The sequence below is a fragment of the Vombatus ursinus genome, unplaced genomic scaffold (genome assembly GCF_900497805.2).
Source record: "Vombatus ursinus unplaced genomic scaffold, bare-nosed wombat genome assembly UNPS02010284.1, whole genome shotgun sequence".
Lineage (NCBI taxonomy): Eukaryota > Metazoa > Chordata > Mammalia > Diprotodontia > Vombatidae > Vombatus > Vombatus ursinus.
In genome coordinates this window covers 596,759-623,287 of record NW_020950062.1, presented here as the reverse complement: position 1 = coordinate 623,287, position 26,529 = coordinate 596,759, and the positions used below count along the sequence as shown (strand labels likewise).

The window sequence follows — 26,529 nt, the reverse complement described above, 5'->3', positions numbered from 1 at the left end:
CCTCCTTATCTTAAACCATCCCCTCAACCTTTGCTTTAATCTTTAAGAAAGAGGTGGCTCTTTTCCTTGCCACAACTCTTTCTTATAAGCCTTTGATTCCATCATCCCTTTCTGGCCTCTTCTGGGAGTTAGCCACATCCATCATCTCCTCCTGAATCTTCTCAATCTAGCATCTTTTCCCCTACTGGATAGACATATACCCAGGTTTCCTGTCTTTAAACTTCCATGTGAAAAGTGACATTCCTTCAAGCTATTACCTCCTAGCCCTTCTCTCTTCACTGCCAAACTCCAGTAAAGAGTCTACAAATAGCTGCTTTCTTACCCCCTACTCACTTCTCAGCGCCTTGCCATCTTGCTTTTGAGCCCAATCTACTGAAACTTCTCTCAAATGTTACTCATTTTTTAACTGTTAAACTCAATAGACTTCCCTCAATCATCCTTTTGATCTTTTTGCAGCTTCCCCTCCCCTCACTGTTATCTACAATTGCCTCCCTCTAGATAGTCTTCTGTCCCTTGGCTTATATGATGACATGACTCTACTATTTGACTGGCCATGTTTTCTTTAGTCCCTTTGGCCAGATCATCAATATCCCATCAGCTAAGTGCTGATGTCCCTGGGTGTTCTTTTTCTCTCTAAATGTCCCTTGGCTCGATCAGTGACCAATTATCTTTACAGAAATGACTGAGGTCTATCTATCCAGTGTGAAGTTTGAATCTATCCCTAGTCATACAAAGTCAACTTCATTCCACATTTCTCCTCAACACCTATAATTACGTGTGTACCTATTCCCTTCTCCCTGCTTCCCCCTCCCCCATTTATTTACCTAACCACCTCAATCAGGCAGGTTCAGGAAGCTCAGTCACCCTGTACTTCTTTCTCTTCCCTCACACTAGGTACCAATCAGATGCAGTTACTGTAACTTTCAACATATTTCTGTCTTCCTCCCTATACCATTTTCGTTCAGGGTCTTTATCAGTTCTCACTTAGACTGTTGTAATAGACTTTCAATTATCTTCCTGCTTCATCTTTTCCTTCTCCAATGAATCCTCTACATAGCTGCCAAAATAATTCTAAGGCAGAGAAGACTATGTCATTGTCTTGCTCAAAAATGGTTCAGTAGTCTCCTAATAGCTCTAAGATAAAATGCAAACTCCTAAGCCTGATACTTAAAAGTATACTGCAATTTGACTCCAACCTCCCTCTCTACCCTTTTTTCACATTACTCTTGCAAATGGAAGTACTAAGTGTTACTTGAATTTGACATTCCATCTCCTGCCTCTGGGCACTCATCCAGACAATCTCCCATGCTTAGAATACAGGATCCCTCTTTTACTCTGGCTCTCTGAATCCTTATTTTCAATCAAGTGTTAGCTCAAATGCTTTCTTCCTCCACAAAAATTTCTTAGTGTATTCTCACTCCTCAAATGGATTTTTTTTTCCACCTGTGCTGAATCCTCTTAGTGGAATGTAAGCTCCTTGGGGGAAAGATTCACTTCTGTATCTGTATCCTAAAGTGCCTTACACACAGTTAAATGCTTAATAAATGTTGAGTTGATTTAAAATATCCTCAAATAGCACATGGTCATAAATGTTGTCTCATCTATTCTAAATTATATTTAAGGGGAAAAACACTCACCTCCAGGATCTCTGTCAGGGTTATACTCTAAGGCATTACTACAGATGAGATCAATATCTCTCAAGTAGTCCTTCACAGTCAGATACTTATGTAGATCAATCTTACTGATAACTAATGATAGGTCCATTGGCTGCTTTATCACAGTGACATAATCAGGAACCTACAAGTGAAACATCTCAAGTAAATTCACCACTGAGTAGAAGCTGTTTTACCTTAAGATACCTATGTGATTAAAATATACGTTCAAATCTGAGTAACTATCCAAACTGCCTTTCAACTTCCCCCAAGGATGTTCTGCTTTCATCAGACCATTTTCCTTACTATCATTTTCAAACACCCAGGTTTTTTCCTTGACTGTGGGCTTTGGCCTGTGTTGCTTCTCCCCCATGAAATGTCCTTCCTCCTTAATTTTGCATAATCCAAAGTCCACTCATCTTTCAACGCTACATTTGAACAATTCTCTGAACTACTAAGACACAGCAGGGCACATAAATTAGCATCTAACTGCTGAAGTATTACTTAAAAATAAGTTCTTCCTTGAACTATTATCTAAGTTAATTACGTCAGAATCTTCATCTTATTTCCTTTTGTATATCAAAGATTGCCTAGATAGATATTAAGTATTCAACAAAGTTAAACATATTGACGTATCAAATTAAAATTTTCCTCAAAATATTACCATATTTTCACTCTGTCCAACTAAGTATCTACTGTCAAATTCAGATAGGTGATCTGAGTAATTATGAATATGGTTATTGGATTTAGACATAGTCTAAAAATTTCAAGGACCCACAATTTCACTGGAGTAGATAAAAACCTGACCTTTTTGGTCTTAAGCTTAACTAAATTTACCTAGGCCAATTCTCAGCCAGATAAAGTTCTTATCGCTGGGCTTATATCTCAATACTTTTTAGCTTCACATATTCTATGCCAGAATTTGAAACCTTATGGCACTGATTTTGAAAACTGAAGTGGGACTTTGGATCAGAAAATAAAAAGACAAATGGATATGTTTTTTTTTATGCTTTTGAAACAGCTTTATACTGCATAAGCTCATGCTCAGGTCCACTATCCAAACTGTATGAGGTAGTATGTCATGTTTCTAAGAGGATTTATCTGTTCAACTAAAACTAAGATACCTCATCAGGATCAACTGGCTTGGTAAATACTCTGAAGCGTTTGTCGATAGCAAGTCTATGAGTAACATTTCTTAGGAAAATTCTAAGTTCACGAAATGTATCCTCTTCTTGCTCTTCAAGCCGTCTTACTTCCTCTGCTGTCAACGGTTTTGGTTCAGGTGGTGGAGCTACTGGTAGGACCTCCAGTGCCTGTAAAACTTCAAAGGAACCAAATATTTTAGAAAATAACCTTTACTTCTCACCTCCTGATAATAAATCATAAACCAGGAGTCAGAAACTTATATGTAACAAAAGAGGTATATTCACAGTTTTAATATAAGATGGGATAAAAATGCTATTAATCTTAAAATGTACTGATAAAAAAAGAAAATCTACCAAATTTTAGCTAATAAGTACATTACTAAGGGAATATTTCTGAGGAAATTAGACAATCAAAATTTATGCCAATATGAAATAATGATGTTATAAGAGCTAAGAGATAATGGAAAAAATGGGACACAATAAATAACTGCAGATCTTTCAACAAACATTCATATACTTGAGGCTCATCACTATACCAGTTGTCCATATCCAAAAGTCTCCATACTTAACTAAATTGTAGGGTAGACACTAACCTGCCTTTTTTTTGGATGCAGGAGGCTTAGCAGCTTGATTCAGAATTAAATCCTCAAAAAATTTTGTTCTTTTTTCACCACCAGGCAATTGAACATTGAAAACCTCCCCATAATCACTAATAAATAATTCTTGTACCTAAAAAAAAGTCAGAAATATAGTTTTATAAACTAAAATCAGTATAAGCTTATGCTTTTATAGTGCTTTAAGGTTTTTTAAGTGCTTTAAAATCCTGTGATCCTCACAACAATTCTGAAGCAGGTGTTAATTATCCTTTTCATCAGGTGTGGAAACTAAGGTTCAGATATTAGAAGATTAGTGTAGGTTCATAGAGCTACTAAGTGCTGAGGTGGGAGCTGAACTCTGATCTACCTTGACCTCAAATTCAGGTCTCTATCTATTACTATATTTCAACACATACAGTGCCTGGAATAGAATACACTCATTTATGCAACTGGTCACTCAACACAGCAGGGAAACTGTTACCAACTGTTTCTGACATACAAACCTAAAAAATTACAGCCAGTGACAGTGCATTTTTAGCAAGTAGTAAAGGGTAATTATGTTCACACTAAGTGACAGCTTAGCCTTTGTAATACAGATTAACAACTTTTTAAACCAAAGATTTAGACTATTTAAAAATTCTGAACAAGAGTTCAAAAGACTGTCTTTTTGGCTGCCAAAAAAAAACATGATATGGGTAACAGGATGAATATCTCTTTTGCCCCAACTCTATTCTCTTCTGAGCTTGACCTACCATGCCAATATCTCAGCTTGTATGCTCTATAAGCATCTGAAATTCAGCATTCTAAAACCATCTTCTTTTTCTGCTAAAATGTTTCTCCTTTTGACTTCCCTCTCACTAGCATCACCATTTGCATAATCAAAATCTTTTTTTCTTCTCCCACACCGAATCAGATGAAAAACCTTGCTATTTCTACTTCTTCCTCTCTATTTTCAATACCACACCACACTAATAAAGGTCCTTATTAGCACCCAAATGGAGTCATATTTGCAACTACTGATCCAGTCTCCAAGTGGTAGGGACTCCTCCTCTAAACCATACTGCTCATTGCTGCAACTTAATCTTCTTTATGTACAGATTTCAAGGCCTTTTTTACTTGAGGGCATAACACAGGGATCTAGCACACAAGCCAAGTTGGAAAAGGATTCTTTGTGAACAGTGAAGGCTTCGAGGTGCTACTATTTCTGGATGACATGGTACTGGCTATATTAATTCCAAAAACATTCTGGAAAAGATCTGCAATCACCTAATGGAGTTTGGTTTCATCATCCACACAGAACAGAATAAGTGGATGAAGAATGTATACAGGCCCAGATTATTACATGCATCTGAATGGACAATTTAGAGTTCATTTAGTGTGTACATCCTGGAGAGATGGTACAAATGGACAACACACCAAGGCCAGAGTTTAATGAGAGGACAGTGAGTTGGATTGCCTTCAGTAAATTACAAAGCTTCTTTAATAACCCCATGTTTCCCATGGGAACAAAAGTAATATCAAAATTCTTCTGGTGTGCTGAAGGATAGCATTAAATATAATAGTCTCGGAGGAAAACAAAATGAGTTCACTACAGAAGGCAATAGTAAAGTACATGGAGGATGTGAACAAGCATTAACACATAACCAAAGAGGAACTTTGAAGAGCAAGAATAAAATATGTCATTGGGAAGATGTATCATAAGAAAGTGAGGAAAGTTTCCAACATGTTGGGTAGACCTCTTGTGGCATATTCATGGGAGGAAAAGGAAAAGACTTGTATTGGATGGGAAGGTATAACTGGGTTGAGATCTGTAGGCTGGACTAGTTGTTAAACATTCACCAATGAAGAGAAGTGGTTTTACGTGAAAATAGCTATATAATTAACCAGAGGCTGCCATCAATTGGGGAATGACAGAAAAAATTATGATATTTAAATGTGGTAGAATAGTATTTCATCAAAAGAAATGACAAAAAAGGAACGACTCAGAGAAATATGGAAGAATTATATGAACTGATGCAAGTGAAGCGAATGGAACTAGGACAAAAATTTATATAATGACTCCAATTATATAAAAGAAAATACACCCTTTAAAGACTTAAGAACTCTGAACAATGAAATGACCAATTACTACTTCATAAGGCTAATGTTTCCCATTTCTTGGCAGAAATGATGAGCTAAAGGTACAGAATAAGACATACATTTTCAGACCTGGCCAACATGTTAACTTATTTTGCCAGGGCTTCTACTATTCTACAGTTGTGAGGAAAGGGTGAAAAGACCGTCAATGAAACAATAATAATTTAAGGGGCAGGGGAAGAGAAGAATGAGAAAAGAACTAGAGAAAGGTTCCCAGTATGAGTGACTTTTTGTGGAAGATTTAAGGGAGGACACAGGTAAGAGTTACACAGGATGAGAAAATGTGTTTTTGCATTATGTAGTTAGGAAGAATTCACACATTGATAAGATCACAGATTCATTCAAGTATACATTATGGGCACTGGCATAAATATAAAAATATTTTTAATTTTAAAAGAAAAGGTCTGTAAGTTGGTACCAGTTATTTCACAAGCACTCTGCTGAGACTCACAATCACAAGATCAAAAGACTTCAAGAGAGAAGGATCTTAATCTAATGCCCTCATTTTATGGATGAGGTTCACTAAGGAACAAAGAAGAAAAATAACTTTCCAGGGCTCACACTGGCAATAAGTGGCACAAGTAGAATTCAAAATTAATTTCTATACTTCAGTGAGCTAAAGCACATAATTCTAAAGCTTTTATAACTTGGCTGTGTTTCTAATTATACTGTAGGGTACTAATACTTTAGTTTAGAATATGAATACATTCAGTTATTCTTACAAATGAAATTATGCCTGCAGAAGGTAGTGGCAATTTCTAGCAATGAATCCTTCTATCTTTTCTGCTGAGGAAACAAAATGCCCAGTGCTTCTCGCACATTTCTTCTAAAAGAAACCATCACACTTGATCGCTGCTATAACAAATCTCTCAATTATTATTTGTAGTTTAAGAAAACCTTTAATTCAAGTTTCTTCTGTAGACCATGGCCAAATGAGGGAGGACTTCTGGGAAGGAAGGAACCCAGACTGGCCATTTCTCCAGGTCTCTTTTCCACTAGAGTGACTGAAGACAAGGAAGCAATATTATTAGTAGAGATTTAATGTAACACATGCTTCAGAAAGGTAGGGATCTACAATGGTTGGCAGGAATGATTTAAACTTACTAGAAATAAAGTATTTTCTCCAAAGTATGCATGTAATAAGTATTCAATAATTATTTGTTAATTGAACTGTATTAGGATTTATAAGTTTCCCATTGCATTTTCACGTTCTTGTATACATGTTTGTGTAAATGTCTTATTTCTCCTATCAGACCATAAAGATCCTTTATGGGCATGATATACATAAGCAATCCTGTTATTCCTTATTCCACAAATATTAATTGATATTGTTACAAAGAAAACGTAAAAGTACTTCATATCAAAAACAAGTGACCTAGAAAACAGACCAAGGAGAAAAAATTTATGGACCAACTGACCACCTAAAAACCATGATTAAAAAAGAAAAAGAGCCTAGATATCATATTCTAAGAAATCATAAAACTGCACAAACCTTTTAAAACCAGAGACTAAAGTGAAAATAAGAGCATCCTAAAAGAAACTTCAAAATTAAAACTCCCAGGAACATTTTAGGCAAAATCTAGAGGTTCCAGTCAAAGAAAAAAAATAGTCCAGGCAGGCAGAAAAGAAGGAATACAAGTACCTAGGAGCCACAGGTCAGGATCACACAGGACTTGGCAGTCACCACTATAAAGGAAAGATGCTATTCCAGAAGGCAAGGGACATAAGGCTTATAACCAAAAGTAACTTAAGATGAAAAACTGAATATAATCAAACAGGAAATGGGCCTTTAATGAAATAAAAGATTTCCAAGACTGCAGCTACATGGAAAATCAAAAGTGCCAACATAGGAGTCAAAAGAACAAAAAATAAAGAAGGTAAGCACGAATGATCATAAGAGGCTAAATAAGGATAAACTGCTTATATGCTAATATCGGGAGACAATACATGTGTTACCTCTGAACCTTATTATCATTAGGCATCACAGAGGTAGTCTAGTTTGACAGAAGGGTTGAGGGTAGTTCTGTTATGTCTCAAGATGCTCATCAAAAGAAGAATGGAAAGGGGTGAGGGGAGGACTATAATAGGGGAGACAGGGAGAGGAAGGTTAGGAAAAATTATTTCACATATTTGGGTGTGCAAATAATAATCTATTCAAATGAGGAGGAAGGAGAGGAGGAGAATGGTTGATCCTTGAATCTCACTCTTGTCTAAACTAGTTAAAGGAGGAAAGAACATACACACTCATAGAGACTGATACACAAATGTATTTCACTCAACAGGAAAACAAAAGGGAAAGAGTATAAAAACGTATTAGAAGGGAGATTAAGGGAGAGATTAGTCCTAAGAAAAACAAAATGTAAGGACATACTGATAGTTCTTATGGTAGCAAAAAATTGGAAACAGAGGGTATCCATCAATTGAGGAATGGCTGTGAACACGTTGTATGTACATTAATCTGATGGAATACTATCATGCTATAAGAATTGATGAAGGGGAGTTTTAGAGAAAACTGAGAAAAACTATTTGAACTGATACAGAAATGAAGTGAACAGAAGAACAATTTATATAAAGACAACAATGCTGCAAAGTCAAACAACCCAAAAGATTTAGAAATAACGATCAGCATAATGACTAAGAACAATGACATATGCTAACCACCTCTTGATAGAGAGGCGAAAGATTCAGGTATGGAACAAGACATTTGTTTTGCTTAATTGTACCTATTTTTATGTTTTGGGTTTTTTTTTTTTGCTTTTCTTTTTCAATGGGGGTGGGGAGGGAGAAAAATATTTTTGCTAATTGAATAAGAAATTTAATTTTAAAAAGTCTTAAGCCACATTTAATGAAACTCTTCAGATGATATTCTTTGCTAGTATTAAGCTTCAAGTTATTATACAGCTATCCACTGAATCAAAGAATATAAAATCTAATTAATGTCATTTAGTGAACAAATGAAATAATATGTAAAGTGCTTTGAAAATCTTAAAGCACTATGTAAATGCAAGGCACTATTTTCTTTGAGATGAAAAAAGTAGATTTTTATTCATATGACTAGAACAGTAGTCTCCTAATGAACTAAAAAAATTAATTCAGCACTGACACATTTTATTACCAGCTGTCTTAAAAATAAAATTGTTTTTTGAAGCCCTAACACCAACTGTAAGAATTAGCACACGCTCATGGGCGCAGAGCCTGAAGAAAAAAAAAAACATAGGGCAGACTGTGAGAAAATAATATTATAGCAGAAGTTCTCTGAATTCAGTCATGTGGTTATCAGAGCCAACACACCTAAGTGAAATAATACAATTTGCTAATTTAATCATCAACTTTCAATATGCTTTCCCACCAACACTCTTACCAAGATGTTAAGAAGAAAATTAATGATTTGAATTTTATCTTATTTCATTTCTCACCTTATAGTGTAGATACTAATGAACAGTAGAGGATTCAAATGCTAGGAAACAGTAAAAAGGGAGAAACAAGGAACCTAAATATTTAATGATAATGTAATCCTTACATTATCAAATGTAAGGATTAGTCTTTCACAATTTCACTAAGCTGACTGGTCACTGTTAAATCATCAATGTAGTATGAATGTACATACATACATACACATGGATATATATATACATACACAGTCTTTTTAATACACATGATTTAAAGCTTTTTGGTTTTGAAATGATTAAGGTACAATTATAAAGTAAAGAAGATGGATTTAAGTATGGCTTATGGAAACAAATTCCAAAATCTCACTTTTTCAATAAAGCTTTACAATACTTATTAAAAAAGTTTTTCATCTCAATTAGAGAGGGAATTCCTAGTTATGCATCCCAAACTCTGCCCAATTATATTTATAACCTTGCATCTTGCATCTAAAATGCATATACATATAACCCACATTTGTTAAATATTACTTAATGCTCATTTCTTTTTGTTGCAATACTTTTATTCTTAGTCTTAATGATTTGTACCTGTGTCGTCTTAGTGTCTTAAATAAAAAGTTCATAGATAGCAATAACTATATTTATAACTAATGTGTCATGCTATATTAAATTAGGCACTTAAAAGTATTGGCTTTCAAAAGTTATGGCCATTATAATCTCAATTCCCATGCTCCACTCTTGTGACTTTTATTGTACCTTAGCTACACATACTGATCATAAACTTGATCTTACACACCCACTAAAAGTTCTATATCTCCATGATCCGGAGTGCTGAAATTCCTACTTCTAATCATAATTCGTTCATGTTTCTGGCTCACTTACCCTAAAATCATATTAATTATGCCCCCCAGTTACTTCACTGCTTATTATTCTCCTAAATTCATCAGCTAGGTGGCAGAATGAAGACTGCTGGACCTAGAGTCAGGAAGACTCATCTACATTAATTCAAATATGGCCTCAGACACTTACTGGGTGGGTGACCCTGGATACTTAACCTCATTTGCCTCAGTTTTCTCATCTATAAAAGGAGCTGGAGAAGGAAATGACAAACTATTCTGCTATCTTTGCCAAGAAAACCCCAAGTGGGGTCATGAAGAATCAGACACAACTGAAAAACGACTGAACAACAAAATTCATTACCACTATAAACCTCACTTATCTTCTTTTTCAGTTTTGACTGTATGATCCCATTCCAACTATACTTTCCCCCTCTATGAATCACTTGTCCTCTTGTCTCATCTTACTTGTGTCTTGCCAAATCCCAACCCTGAGTTACCCTCACACCATCTACCTACTGAACTCAAGGGCTGCTGAAAGTCACTGAAGAAGTCACATAATCATGCTAACTAGATCTTCTATGAATTTATCTAATTTCATTTGGGTTTTCATTGCTGTATGATGATCCTTTCATTCTTTTCTAACAAATTCTTGATTGTTTCCCATAACAGCAATAGTTTTGAATTTTCTTCTCTCAACCTTCCTACACTATCATGTTGCCTCTTAGCACATGACTTTGCCTAAAAATTTACTGAGAAAACAAAAAGCCATTTGACATGGGCTAACAATTCTTCCTTATTCCACAATGCAAACACCTGTTAAGTTACCTCTCATTCTCTCCTTCTTTGCTCCAGTTTCTTTAAAAGGGGTGGTTTTTATCCTTACATTTACTTTTGCCTGATTCCATCACCTCTGAGAATTTACTCCTTCATTCCCTCTCTTGATAATCTTTTCCTAATCCACTTGCTCAGATCTTCCCCTCATCCTTAAAAAATAACCTTTCACCTGACCCTGTCATCCTGTCAAGCTATTTTGGCCTATAATCCTTCCTTCCTTTCATAGTCAAACTATTAGAAATACTTGTTTACTCCTGTTACTGCCATTTTCCAACTCTCACTCACTTCTCAGTTCCTTGCAATCTAATCCAATAAACATTCATTAAGCACCTAATATGTGCCAGGCACGGTACTACATGTTGGAAATGCAATTAATAAAAAGACAGTACCGGGGCAGCTAGGTGGCGCAGTGGATACAGCACCGGCCTTAAGAGTCAGGAGGACCTGGGTTCAAGTGTGGCCTCAGACACTTGACATTTTACCTGTGTGATCCTGGGGGCAAATCACTTAACCCCAACTTCCTCACATACATAAATTAAAGAGACAGTTCCTGCCCTCAAGGAGCTTACTGTTTAATAGGTGGAAGGTGAAAGACAACATATAAAAGGAACCAGGAAAGCAAAGGTGGGGCGGAGAAGAGGAAACAGACACCAGCGTGGGGGGTATCTTGTTCTGTGGAGCTGAAACAAGGCAAAGCAGCAGATGTAAAGCCACTACTGGTCATCAATTACTTCTTAACTGCTAGCGCTAAATCAATTTTTTCCAAGTCCCTATCCTTCTTGTCCTCTTTTGATCAATTCCTCTCCCTCTAGGATGTGCTCTTCCTTAGGTTTTTGTGATATTTATTTTCCTAATTCTCTCTTCCATCTGTCTGACCACTCCTTTAAAAAAAATTGTACAGCATGTCTTAATGATAAGGATTTAAAAATACAAATGGTGTCCACTTGAAATCCTATGTATACATATTTTTTTCAATTAATACTGTCCATTGATTACCAATAACAGTATCATTAATAGTAGTCCTACCCTATCAAGACAATACAATGAAATATTTTCTCAGCACTCCCCTTTGGCAGTGTAAGCCAATAATTTTAATGCAGAGTAACATCACCATGTGGCAACAAATTACATTAAAAGTGTTATAACCCTGAGATTTCATTTCATACCTTGAAAACTGGCAAAAATAACAAAAAATGGGGAGGGGTTGTAGAATGATAGATACCTGAATACCTTGGTGGAGCTGTGAAGTAGTGCAACCACTTTGGAAAATATGGAATTAATTATGCAAATAAAGTGAGTAAAATGTCCAACTTCTGAACCAGAGACTCCATTACTGGGCTTATATCCCAAGGAAGCCATCAATAAAAAGAAAATTCCCACATACACCAAAACATTTATATCAACACTTTTTGTGATAGCAACTAATTGGAAATAGTCTAAGCCCATTGACTGGGGAACAGTCAAACAAATTGTGGTACCTGTAATAGAATACTGCTGTGGTACAAGAAATGACGTATGATAAACAGAGAAAAGCATGGAATAATCCGTATAAACTGATGCAAAGTGAAATAAACAGAACTAAGAAAACAACAAGCAGTAACTGCAATGTAAATGGAAAGAATACATACTAAAAAAAAATCAAAAGTGAATGTAACAATTATAAAGATCCAGAAGGACTCAAATGAAGAGATACTCTGATTTACTCCTTCATGGGAGGCAAGAGGTCCACTGGTGTTACAAATTGCACATTTTCAATGTATCAATCAGTTGTGTTGATTATTTTTTCCTCTATAAAAATTACTTTTGTTATATGAGATAGCTTTCTGGGATGGGAAAGGATACTTGGAATAACCATGATGATATAAGAAACAGAAAATATCAAAAATTTATTTTAATAAAATCAATATATTATTGATTCAACTTTCTAATCCATTCTGTTCTTTTATTTTATGGGTGAGTTCAACCCATTCACAGTTGTGATTGTGTATTTCCCTCCCTCCTGTCCTCTTGCACTTTCTCCTCTTTCATCCCTATTTACAAATAAGGTGACAGAAGAGAGACTGTGGCCAACATGTGATCTTAGCAACAGCTTATTACTTCTGTCATAGCTCTTCTGTTCTACCTGGCCCATGATGACCTATCCTGCTTTCATGTTCCTCAAATACTTGAGTTTGTTTTTGTTATGATTATTCTCTTACCTCTCCTGCTCCACCCACTTAGAGCCTTTTTTATCTGTTTCCCTTTTGAATTTAATATATTTCTTTGTGTGTAATTGTGTTCAATTTCCCTTTATGCTATTCAGACAAAAGTGAGGTTCATAGGATGTTCTTCAATTCATCCTTTTCTCCATGATTATATACTCATCATCTCAGGCACCTCTATTAAGCAATGATTTTCCTTTCTTTCCCAATACAGTACCCAACTCCACCCATTTTTGTGTTCTCCTAAGATCATTAAAACAGAACATAACCACCCATAGGCCTTCTGCCATGTTTACCTTCTTCCATGACTCTTAAAGATACTAGGTTTCTGAGAAGACATGTTCCTTATCCCTATATTAACATGTTAACCATTCATCTTTACATATTACCTTCCAATTAAACAGATCACACCCACCCACCCAATGTTTCCATCAGTTCTGGCCTTTTCATTAGAACAGCTTGAAAAAATTTCTATTCTCTTAAAGATCCATTCATTTCCCCGCCTCACCTCCCAAAATTATATTCAGTTTTGCTGAACAGGTTACCTTTAGTTGTAAACCTTTATATTCCAAGCTCTCTGTTACTTGAGAGTGGCAGCTTCTAAGGCTTGTGTAATCCTTACTGTAGCTCCTTCCTACTTGAACTCCTTTTTGGCTGCTTATAGCATTTTTTTCTTTGACCTGGAAGCTCTTGGGAGTTTGCATTTTGCAGTTTCTTTCTATAAATGATCATTAAATTCTTTGGGCTCTGGTTTTAAGAATTCTGGGCAGTTTTCATTGATAATTTTTTACATGAAAGCATCCAAGACTTTCTGATCATGGATTTTAGATAGTCTGATAATTCTTATCTTATTTCTCCATGACTTGCTTTTCAAGCCAATTGTTTTTGATATTATATCCCTTATATTTTAATTCTGTCTTTCATCCTATCCCCTATTTTTTGGTTTTAGTTTGATATTTTTTCTTGTTTCTCTGATTTCATGTTCTCTCTGGCCCATTCAGATTTTTAGGGCATTCTGTTCAGAAAGTTTTGGTTATCTTTACCATTACATCACTGCTCCCCCCCCCCATTTTTAAAAAACATTTTTGGCCTGTTGTTTTTATATACAAGGTTTCTCAAAAGTCTTAGTGTAGTTTTAATTTTGGCTAGCTTAAAGTGTCAGAGTAAGGTTAATAGCTGAAAACTGAACTTGTGGGACACCATATGTTTACAGTGTCCCTGTGCTCTTGACTCTATTAACCTAGTTGCTTAACACTCTGCTCAACTGATCGGTCCATCTTAATTTTCTTTAATTATCAGCGCCTCCCTCTCTAATGATATTCTTCCTCTAGGAGAAGGTATCCAGTTCATTCATGTTCAGGACATCACTATCTTTCAAAAAATTATTTTGGTCACACCACCATGTAAAGCTATTTTCTCTTCTCACTCTTCTGGTGTACCACAAAAGAGCAGTCTATACTCAATGGCTTCACTTTCTCTTTACTCATTTATTCTCCAACCTCTGTATGGCATCAGCCCCTGTACTGAAATCCATCTCTTGAAATGACAATTGTTAGATTCAACTTTGTCCTATCTACAAAACTTGTCATCACTGCAGAATATCTACATCTTTTACTTCCACAACACCAACCCTTCTGGTTCTGGTGCTACTTCTATGGTTTTCCTTCCCTCCTTCCTTTTTTCCTTCCTCTTCCCAAAGGTCTACTGGATATTTCTATCTGAATACATACTGGTTAATACTTCAAATAGAACACAGTCAAAACAAGATTTATTTTAATATTAACAAAGAGTACCTGATATAAAATCAAAGGATACGAGTTCAAATTCAGGCTCTGCTGCTATCTGTAAGTTTGTGGCAAATCATGATCTCTATGTGCCTCATATGTCAAAGAAGAGGTGGGGCTAATTACTTCCAAGATTCCTTCTAGCCTAAACTCTATGACTTTTTAATCTTCCTGCAAAATATGCCTCTTCCTATTCCCCCATTTCTGCTGAAGCACACCATCTACAGGAACCAGACTGAAGATTTCAGTCACCCTCAACTCTTTTGGTCATTTTCCCCAGTGATTCTCCATATTACCTTCCAGAATAAAATATAAATTTCTAGGTGGTTTTTAAAGTCTTCAATAAGCTAGTCCTTTCCTACCTTTCCAGCCAGTCTCCCCCACCCCCTCAATACTCAGTCATTCAGCAACACTGGCCTTCTTATTGCTCCTCACAGAAAATACTCCATGTCCTGACTGGGTATTTCACAAGCTGTCCCCTCATGCCAGGAATTCTCTCCTGCCTGATCTCCATTTCCATTCCTTCCTAGCTTCCTTCAAGTCCAAGCTAAAACCTCACCCTCTTACAAGAAGTCCTTGAAGATCCCCTTTAATGCTAGTGCTTTCCCTCTGTTGATTATCTCCAATTTATTCTGTCTATATCTTGTTTGTTATCTCCCCCATTAGACTATGAGCTCCTTGAGAGCAAGGACTGTTTTCTTTATATCCCTAATGCTCAGCACAGTTATCTGACACATAATGGGTATTTAATACTTGATGACTACCTGCCTGACCCCACATCTAAACAGCTGCTAAGTTTTGCTAATCCTACCTCTGCAACATCTATAGCAGCTAGCCCAGTTTTTTCTATTCCCACTGCTACCAGAGTATTCCATACCCATGTTAACACTAGTCCTATTAATTATAATGGACTTTTACTGTCTTATAGCCTCCAGCCTCTCTGTTCCCCAATCTAATGTTCACACTATTAAATTATCTTCTAAGGCAGAGGGTTTATACTTCCTGCCAAACTGTCAGCAGGAGTAGGGCAGAGATAAGTTTTCTATCTATGGTGATTAACATCTTTTGCACCTGGAAAACTGACAAATGTTTCTTGAATTGAATGTAACTTTTTCAATTGATAAATTAATGTAAGGATTCCTCCAAGTCATTCAATCTATCAAGACTCTGAAAGACAATGCTTCAAACCATCAGTAATTAGAGAAATGCAAACTGAAGTATCTCTGAAGATGACAAAAAAGAAAATGACAGATGTCAGAAGAGCTGTGGGGATAAAGGCACATTCATACACTGCTGGTAAAGCTATAAATTGGTCTAGGAATTCTGAGGGGTGCAGGAGAAAAAAATAAATGCTTGTTGAAAAAAAAAATTAAAATTCAGAAATTTTCAATTTCCAACTCATGTTGTTTTGGACATTTAACAAATACTTTGTTTCTCCCCTGAATTATAGTCTATGAATCTTGAGTTAGAAAGAAGGAAATAGATACTGATAGACATATAGATACTTATACTTTGCCAAAAGGGGCAAAGCAATAGGATAGTGCTAGCCTAGAACCACATTAAAACATTAGAAAACATTAGTCTAAGATATGTAGGTCATTTGTGCAACCCATCAAAGGGGAATGTAACTATAATGTAGTATCATCTATAAGACAGGGCCATGAAATTCATAACTTAAACTCTAGGACAGTACTGGCAGGACCAAAGGGAAAAAAAAAAAGGTTTGTCCAGACTCAAGATCCTTTTGTATTTACCCTGTACTTAATAAAAACTAGTCTGAAGTCAGTATTTAAAAAAAAAAAAAAAAAGTACCTCTTCTGGAAGAGCAGTATGTTGTACATCCGAAGTTGCAAGCAATAAAACTGGAGCAAACGAGGGAATATTTTGTAATAATGTGGTAAAAGTAGCTTTAAGTGTTGATCCAACTGTTTCCCACCACAAGTGGATATGAGGAACATATACTATACTTGGGGCTGTTCTCTTGGCTTCACGGATCACCTAATAGAACAATTATCATTTTTAGTTAGAGAGGCAGCATATTTAAAGTGTGCTTAACCTTTCAGAAAAGCCCATGAACTATAAACCTTTACTTTTAAAGAAGTTTCTTCCAATAAATTCACATGCAACCATAAATTCTGTCAAGTCTTATATTGTATGTCTTTAACTGCTGTCAAGTGAATAATGAATTTGATAGGAAATTTTAAAGAAAAAAATATTACTATTAAAGCTTTCTTATTCAATTAGTTATAAAAGTTCTATAATAAATCAAAGTTAGCTTTAACAGCTTTGAAGAAAAAAAAAACTCAGATCCAAAGATGGAAATTAAAAAGAACAAAAAAACTATTCATTACTATTACAGCTAGCATCTATAGAATGCTTTATGTCTTACAAAGCATTTACTTAATTTCATCTTATGATAACCATATGAGAGAAGTGCTATTATTATCTCCATTTTACAAATGAGGAAACTGAAGCTGAAGGGTAAGTAACTTGCCCAGGGTCACACAGCTATTAAGTGTCTAAGCCAGGACTAGCATTCAGGTCTTTCTAGCTCTAAGTCCAACATTCTATCATTCACTGTACCTCCTGGCTGCCCACTATGTCAAAGACTGAAATGTTCTAAATTTTTTCTGTAAGAGACTACTTTAAAAATAACACGTATTTTTTTGTTAACACTGAACTACCTGGGCACATGTTTCCTCAGGTGATGTGGTACTGACTCCAAAAAGAACAGGAAGGTCCAAGGTATATACTGTAAACTTTTCCAAAGCATGAATCACAGCAGGTGCCAAGTGAGAACTCTGCCCAAATCCTGGCTCTCCTACTATCAAGATTCTTGGTCGAAAAGATGTAGGCTGGTGATAAGCATTTCTAAAACGACAGTGAATGTATTCCATTTTTAAAAAAGTGCTTCAGTAAATGTTCTAAGATGATAACCCCATAACCAATTACTGATGTCTAAACATTTATAATTCAAAGGCTTAACTACACTTAGCCCACCTTAACAAATATCATCCCTATATTATCATCCTTCCCAATTTCTTTGACAGTTTTTCAAAGCAAACCAATATATACAGAAATTTATTAAGTGCTAAATATTACTGTGTAAATATTGCCAACCTCACCATAACTGAACACATATTCTAACAGAAGCTAAAAAGTAATACGAAGTTTATATGACAGATGATATACAAATTTGCATAAACACAAATACAAGTAAATCCATTCAAATATAGCTATAAATGGGAATGTTTGTTTAAAATCTAGTAGGTGTCCTTAAGGTTACTTTACCATTTAACTCATTCAAGTACTTGAGTCAGGTACCAAAGATTCCCTTTGATTTCAATTGAGTCTTAGAGTGCTAAGTGAATCCTTAACACACACAAAAAACATACCTATTGAGATGAAGGAAATTAATATTTTCTTTTGTTTTATTGAAGGGTTTCTGAGAAAGTCCATTTTCATATACTGAGAGAACTTCATCATCACTATATGCTAAGTCACTTTCTAGTAGAGGCCCAGGAACATCTACAAAACAAAACATCATATCCCATATTAGTGACTTCACTGGGTAAATTTCAAGTGATGATAAGGCAGAGACAGCTATTTAGACCAGAGGTTCCATTGAGAGTTAAGAATGACATTTAAATTTTAAAACAAAATTTTATGATATTTAAAAATGCAAAAAGTATTCTTAGCTCCAGGTAGACGAAAACAGGTAGCTCAGCCCACTGGCTACAGTTTGCTGACTTCAGATTCAGACTGCACAAACTGAGTTTAGGCAAGAGGAATGGGAAGATACCTAGGAATTTTTCAAGGGAAAAAACCCCAATTTTTATGAAGGCAACCGATGACAAATGATTTATGAAAACATATCACAAACTTTAAATCTGATAGACCAGGATAAGTTCATGGAAATGTAAATCTATTTCACTTTTAGGTATAAAAATTACCTTCCTTAAAAAATGTAATGTTCACAAACATTTTTAAAGAGATAGAAAGGAATGGACTTCAATGGTCACTTAGTTTAACCCATACCCAAAAGAAATTTCTAACATAACCACCTGGTAAGTAGTCACCCAGCCTCTGAATGAAGTCCTATAATTAAGGCATTCCATTCTATTTTCTTAGGAAGTTTTCCCTCACATTAAGCCTAAGTGTGCTTCTTTGTAAACTTCCTCCCATTACCTCCTATAGCCAAATATAAGTCTAATCCTTCTTCCACAGGATAGTTCTTATAATTTCAATATCTATTATGTCTTGAGTCTTCTCTAGACATATCCATTTTCTTCAACCAACCTTCATAAGACATGGACTCAAAGTCCTTCAAATACAAGTAAGACACTTGTTTATTTAAGACTTTATACCTGACTTTGGTCCTTTATTTGCTCCAAGTTCTGCATGTGGAAATACTCTTTGTATGGCCCCTAAGATCTCATGAACAGTGCTTTCAAGGAGAGGCTTCACAATAGCAGACAGTGCCTGTCCCGGTGATGTCACAGCCCTTTGAGAAGCTGGTATTATCTTTTGCATAGCCATTACAAAATCCTTAGCCGAGATATTAATTGATGAGAGATCCAATTGTAGTTTCTCACTACTCGTATATATCTGAGGGTAACGTCTACGTAGAGCACACAGAGCAGCTTCAGAACATATGGACTTAATATCTGCACCACAGTATCCTATTAAATAAATGGTATCACAAAGAGAATAAAAACAGTTTAAGACAGTTCAATAATATTGCAATAATAAACTTTAAGCAAAAAGATTTCCCAATTCTTCCAGAGGAAAGGCATATGGACAGTTGTGAGCAGAGATTTTGGTTTAGTGTCAAAAGGAACTAAATCAACCCTTTCATTTTATGAATGAGGTAAGTAAAGCCCAACAGAGTAGAGAGGACATATTCAAAGTCACACACATATAGCAATACAGCAATGCCGGCAAGACAAAGAATAAAATACTAAATCATCTGAGGTTGCCCTCTCACAAAACTTACATATAACTCAATAATTTATTCTAAATTATATCCAGGTCTTGGGCAAGAGGAAAATGGCAAAAACTAAAGGGCAGATTAGAAATAAAGAAATCTCCAATACCTGCTATAAATTCAAGGTTCAAACAAGGAGAAAAAAAAAAACAAAAAAAAACCCCCCAAAACCATCTAAGTCAAAAAATCCAACTGTACAGTGAAATTTATTAAGTACTATAGTACTTCTTAAAAAAAAAAAATGTTTACCAACACATTTTTCTGCAAGTTCTTCAAGAAATATATCCAATGGCTTGGGATTCCAATCTCTTGTATGAATCTTCAGAATTTCTTTTCGAGCCTATAAATAAAACCACTCTTTAAAAAAATTTAAAAGAACAATATCACTTTTCCAAAAACTTTTGACTGCTAGACATTTTCAAATGGATTTTTAAAACGGATTCCCTTAAACAAAAAATGTTAACTGATGGTTAAAGTGAAGAAATGAAATTAAGGTTAAAAAAGGGGAAGCTATAGGTACCATTTGTAGTTAATATTTTGTAAAGAACTGTTATCACACATACGCCTCCTCTCCATCCTAGTGCTTAATTTCTAAAAGTATGATTTTTCTGCTAATTCATACTTTTGTATCTATTTTATAGATATATATTTAGGAGAAATTTAAGAATCTATTAGAATTTAAGAAATCAATTTTCACATTTTAACAGAGTATGATACTAATATATTAGCTATCAACGTACAAAGACGAAATAACACTATTAAACTTTTAGGAGTGTATTAATTTTGAACCACTCATTCAAGAGTGATGAATTTGTTTTGTCCCCAGGCAATAGATATGTTATTTCAAAATGATTTGCTGGGTTTGATGACTATGTGCATGAAATAGTCATTAAATGACTAAAGCTATGAATGTGTCCCAATCCAAATTAAAAAATAAAATCAAATTTTTTTGAAAAACTAGTCATAGAATCATAGGATTTTGCAGGTAAAGAGATTGAGGTTTAAATCTCTTTGTTTTATAGATAAGAAAATTGAAAAACACTTTCCTCTAGTAAATTTAAAGTAATTAAATTATATAATTTTCTCCCAATTGTTAACATCTACTCGACTTAAGGACATTCTCACACATTTTTTAATCAGTTCAACAATTCACAATATCCCTTTGTCATCATTTGGGGCAAAATTTATATTCACATTCATGACTCAACTCTTAAATTCTTCAAATTCAGCAACCTCTTCATCCAACCTCATTTCAGTTTTTTAGTGATATGGCTACACTTTAACTTCACTCAGAATGACATCACCCTGGAATTCTCTCGGACAACAACCTCATTATGTCATCCTACCTTCACTCCCACTGAATTCATCATTAGCTGGTTCCTCAACTGCTCCTTTCTTTCTCAGTCTATCATCTGCAAGCTTGTCTTTACTTGCTACCCTACCGTGACTTCCTGTTTCATTTCTCACAAATGTTTTTCCCCCTCTCAAGTCCTAAACTATCAGTTTCCCTAATTAGCTAGGCTTTTTGTTTTCTTGAGTGGGGTAAAAGGGATGTCCAGATGCATAGTTTCATATATAAGTAACTCCTAGTTTGGAAACTCCTTCTGCCAAGGCAGACTGGCAAATCGTGTGTAACTTACAGGTTGCCTGGAGTTCTGAGAAATTAAATGACTTAAAGTCACAAAGGAAGTATAGTTAATATCAGAACCTAGGTCTTTCTTGACTTCTAGAATAGCATTCTACCATCACACTATGTTGCTTCTCACTGTTTTGCTTTTAACTTTAACTTGAAAACTAGTATTAAATTGTTACACTATATATTATTTGGAAAACTATGCACTACTAGTTAGAATCACTGTTTTCCAGGCATGTATTGTATATGACCATTTGTACATGTGCATATTTGGGAAGTGGGGGGAATATGTCTGTATGCTGGAAATGAACATTGTATTGAAAAAAATTTACTAAAGTGAAATGAAATTAATGTTAAGTCCTTACATCTTTATCAGGTAAGCTAAAAAGGAATTCTCTGTCAAATCGGCCAGGTCTTCGTAAAGCAGGATCTATGGAATCCAGTCTATTGGTAGCTCCAATTACAACAATTTCTCCCCTACTATCCAATCCATCCATAAGTGCTAGCAAGGTAGATACAATGGAACTAAAAAAAAAAAAGGACAGAGAGAGAAACACACACACACACACACACAAAATTTTGTTTCAGTAAAAGAGGAATAGTTATTAAAGCTGTATGAAATTTCATCTAACAAGTTTTGTTGTCCTTTATTCCATTCTACTAGAATAGCATTTTTAATCAAGGTGGTCCATTTGAAAATTAGCCACTTTAATATATTACTAAATGAATGTATTTCACTCTACAGCTCTCTGCTGAATTTTCTAGTAAACACTGATCCACAGTAAAAAGCAAACTCTACAAAGAAACAATCACATTTGGAGAAAAAAAAAACCCAATTTTTAAATGTTTAATTAAAAACACATGAGTCCATTTTTTTGGGGGCCAAAAAGCATTTGTTGAATAAATCTTCCCCCCCCAACATGCCAAAAGTACAATTTCTGACCCAGAACATGATTTCAATTAAGTCATAAAAAGAACCAATAATGTTATAAAAACAAAGATAAAACTATAAATATCTATAACAATTAAGAGCACCCGACTGGCAGGAAGGAATCCTAGGATCTAGTTATGGCTCTGCCAATTATCAGCTGTGTGATAGCTGGCAAACTACTTATATTGTTCAGAAAATAAGTCAAAGAAAGATAACTTAAGAATCACCAAACTCTGAAAACCATGATTAGAAAAAAAAAAGGGAAAAAAAAAAGCCTAGACATTACACTTCAAGAAATCATAATGAAAACTGCTCATTAAGACCAGATGGCAATGTGCAAGTCGTAAGAATCTACTCATATTGTGAAAGGAACTCCAAAGGTTAGTCCCAGAAACGTCACAGACAAAACCCTGAGCTTCCATGTCAAAGAAAAATCCAGGAAGCAGTTCAAGTATCTAGCAACTACATTAAGGACTTGGAAGCTTCTACTATAAATGAGATCTCAGAATACAATATTGCAAAAGGCAAGACATAGGCTTATAACCAAGAAAAATTTACCCAGCTAAGCTGAGTATAATCCTAAAGGGGGTAAAAAACAGACTTTTAATGGAATAGATGACTTTCAAGTATATTTAATGAAAACACCAAAGATGAATAGGAACTATGAAATACAAGAGTCCACAAAAATCTGGAAAGGAAATTTTATTTAAGCAACTGCAAGGAGCTATGATGATGCAGTGCTAACATTTTAATAGTGGAGATGAAATAATAGTTAATATTTTCAAAAGGTGTCAGGGAATCAAAAAAGGAAAAACAAGTTCTGTGGAAAAAATGATTATTCTGAGGTTTTTAAATGGAAAGAAAAAGGAAGGAAAAAAGAGGAATATATTAGTGTAGAAATGAGACAGAAAGGGGCGGAACTTGCTTTTTGTCATAACTGGGGTAAGAAGAAGAAGAAGAATATATAAACATGGAAGAATGAGTAGGGAAGTGTTAAAATACAGGATAATACTGGGCAAGGAAGTCAAATGCAAAACAAACATCCTGTCCTCGAGGAATTAAAAAGGGAAAAAAAAAAAAGAACTAAAATCTCAGAAGTTTCTTTAGATTGCTACTTAACACAATTGAGGAATAGATGAAAAAAACCATGGTATATGAATGTAATAGATTATATGATATATAATATATTGTGTTTTAAGAAATGACCAAAGATGATTTCAGACAATTCTGGGTAACATGAACATGAACAGGAGAACAATTTCTATAAGAACAACAATATTGTTAAGAAAAAAAACAACTTTAAAAGACTCAAGAACTCTAGTCAGTATAATGACCAACTGTGTCTCCAATGGGGCTATGATGAAGCATACTGTTACCTCCCTCTTGACAGAAACATGATGGACAACAAAGTGTAGAAACAAACATATTTTTGAACATGACCACTTTGTGGGTTTGTTTTGCTCCACTATGCTTATTTATCACCAGGGTTTTCTTTCTCTCATTTTCTCAATTTTTAATTGGAAAGAACAGGAGGAGTAGTAAGACTGATGCCAAAAAAAGGGCCATTGTAGTATTTTTTAAAATGAAAAGAACAGAAGGTAATTCAGAAGGGATTAGACAAGCAAGGAATTTGAAAAGTAATGAGTAGGATTTATTGTGAATGTGTATATTGTAAAAAGTTGTATAAAAAAGAAATTCATGGTTTTATACAGAATTTTCTTGTGTATTCTCTTTAGGTGTAAATGCTATTTGTATTGTTTCACTTCAGAATAATTTTCAAAAAAAATAAAAATAAAAAAGTGCTAAGACTAATTTTGCATGGAAATGCCAAGGACACAAGAGTATACTGAATGTGTAAGCCTTATTGCCTTTGGACATCAGCCGACTGCGAATGTGGCAATCAAATCAGGTGAGAATTAATGGAATTCATTAGGCGCCACCAGCAGAATGCTAGCGCAGACACTGATATGTGAAGAGGCTGAATTCGGAAAATTCCTTGTATAAAAATCCTACCTGTGAATCTGATCTTGTCTGCTTGATCGAACAGGAGCCAAACCATCAATTTCATCAAAGAAAATAATGGAAGGACGCATCTGATAAGCCTAGAAGGCAAATTTAGTATTATTGGTGTTACCACAAATATTAGGAACGTATAAATATAAATTTAATCTCCATTTTAGTCAAATTTCTGTTCTAGCTTCAAATTAGCGCTGCATAATGATACAAATCGAATTAAAATTCAAGAGCTTACTTTTGGTAGATCGGAAAAGATAGCCAAATTTCTAGGAAATTAATTATAAATACACATTCAATTTTATGTGCACCATTCATCACTGATATACGGTATTATTGTCTTCATGTAAAAACCCAAAGTTTCTATTTTGTTAATGTGTTCATTCAAATTATTAAAATATTCTATTGAATATTTATCCAATTTCAGTGTAAAAACTCCCCATCCCACCCCCAAGACGTAATACAGTACTGTGTATAAATTAAACCAATTTTCTTACCTGATCAAATAACAAACGTAGTTGTCTTTCAGATTCCCCTACCCATTTACTCAAACAATCAGCACCTTTCCTCATAAAAAAGGCCACTCTTTTATCACCTTGACTGCATTCATTGGCAAGTGCTCGGGCAACAAGTGTCTTTCCAGTTCCAGGAGGGCCATAGAACAAACATCCCCTGTAAAACAGTATATTTTAAACGTCAAGACAAATTATAAATTGAAAAGGTTAACATGGTGACAGACATTTCATGAGTTTACTTAATGAACAAGCAAATAATCAAAGAACTACAACTCAATTGTACTGAGCATTCACTGCATTACGTGCAAACTTTATAAATCTATTTTTCAGTCTTTGAAAGGATATTTTATTGTCAGGGATATTTATTACTGTGAGATAGCATCCCTGTAATTTTGAGTAATTATAAATAACTGATATGCACTGTGAAACTTTGAAGAATTATATATTCACATGCTACAATTAAGATGTCCTGAGAATAAAAACAATTACATAACAAGTAGAACACATCCACAGCAATTGAGTGGAAATGTAAAAAGTTGTGCAGGAGCAGAAGTTATGTCAATTAAATACTATCACCTTGGTAATACCAAAAGCACAAATTTCAGAAGAATAGGGCAAAATTTGATCATAACCTAAAAATGTCTGTTTCACACTGAAAAAGTATGAAAATCTGTGCAATGTATTGATCAGTTATGCTGATTATTTTCCTTTTCTTCTTTTGTCTTTAAAAAAATATCCTTTTATGTGATGGCTCGCTAGAAAGGGGAAGGGATATTAGGGGAAACTATGATGTTGGAAAAAACCCAACACTGATAAAAGCTTATTAAAAAACTGACATAGCCACTAGGAAATAAATGGCTGAGCTGGCTCTTGAATTTTTTTTTAAAGTAAAAAGTCATGCCAATGACTTATGGCAATAACACAAACTAACAGATGAGGAGAATTCTATATAGTTTTATTTAGATTTCAGCAAAGCATCCAGCTCAAGATCTCATACTCTTCTCATAGAGAAGGTAGAGAGAGATGAATTAGACAATTCATAACTGGTTAGATGACCAGATTCAAAGAACAGTTAATGGCTCAATGTCAACTTGGCATGACAACTCCAGTGGAGTACCCCAGGGATTTGTGCTTGATTTTGTGCCATTTAACATTTTTATCAATGACTCAGAGAAAGGTACAGATAGTATATGTTTATAACTTACTAGCTGTTAACTTTTCTGCCTCAGTTTCCTCATCTGCAAAATGGGGATAATAGCACCTACCTCCCAGGGTTGTTGTGACAATAAAATATTTGTAAAGCACTTTGCAAACCTCAAAGTACTATGGAAATGCTAGGTATTATGACAAAGGTAGTAAGGATAGCTAACACACTGGATAACAGAGATCAGCACACTAAGCTAAAAGTAAGATTAAAGAGGGAATAATGTAAAATCTTGCACTTGAGAAGCAAAAAAAATTAAATTTCACAAGTATAATACAGGGGAGGTATGGAGGAAAGCAAAAAGATTTGGAGGTTTTGGTGGCTTTTCAAGTTCAATATTTTTTGTTGTTCAGTCATGTCTGACTCTCCGTGGCCCACATTTGGAGTTTTCTTGGCCAAGATACTGGAACAGATCGCCATTTCCTTCTCCCACTCATTTTACAGATGAGGAAACTGAGGCAGACAGAAGTTAACAGGGTTAAGTGACTTGCCCAGAGTCATACATCTAGTAACTGAGGCTGGATTTGAACTCAAATCTCCTCCCGACTCCAGGCATAGCGCTCTATTCATTGTGCCACCTAGCTGCCCAAGTTCAATCTTAATCAGCAGTGCAACACGGCAGCTAAATCAACAAGCATTTATTAAGCACATACTCTGTGCCAGGCATTGTAAT

At 35.0% G+C, this 26,529-nt stretch overlaps 1 protein-coding gene across 3 annotated transcripts in view; it reads right to left on the bottom strand.

The window, feature by feature from the left end:
• ATAD2 (ATPase family AAA domain containing 2) overlaps window positions 1-26,529 on the bottom strand; it is a 94,342-nt gene that overhangs the window by 36,875 nt on the left and 30,938 nt on the right. For all 3 annotated transcript variants that reach the window (XM_027854016.1, XM_027854015.1, XM_027854014.1), the window contains exons 12-22: window positions 24,635-24,809; window positions 24,138-24,226; window positions 21,559-21,718; window positions 19,810-19,900; window positions 18,941-19,255; window positions 17,969-18,101; window positions 17,258-17,444; window positions 16,386-16,571; window positions 3,391-3,526; window positions 2,777-2,973; window positions 1,638-1,797 (exon numbers count right to left, since the gene is read on the bottom strand). In XM_027854016.1, coding sequence (XP_027709817.1) covers window positions 1,638-1,797; window positions 2,777-2,973; window positions 3,391-3,526; window positions 16,386-16,571; window positions 17,258-17,444; window positions 17,969-18,101; window positions 18,941-19,255; window positions 19,810-19,900; window positions 21,559-21,718; window positions 24,138-24,226; window positions 24,635-24,809 — 1,829 coding nt within the window. The remainder of the gene's footprint in view (window positions 1-1,637; window positions 1,798-2,776; window positions 2,974-3,390; window positions 3,527-16,385; window positions 16,572-17,257; window positions 17,445-17,968; window positions 18,102-18,940; window positions 19,256-19,809; window positions 19,901-21,558; window positions 21,719-24,137; window positions 24,227-24,634; window positions 24,810-26,529) is intronic.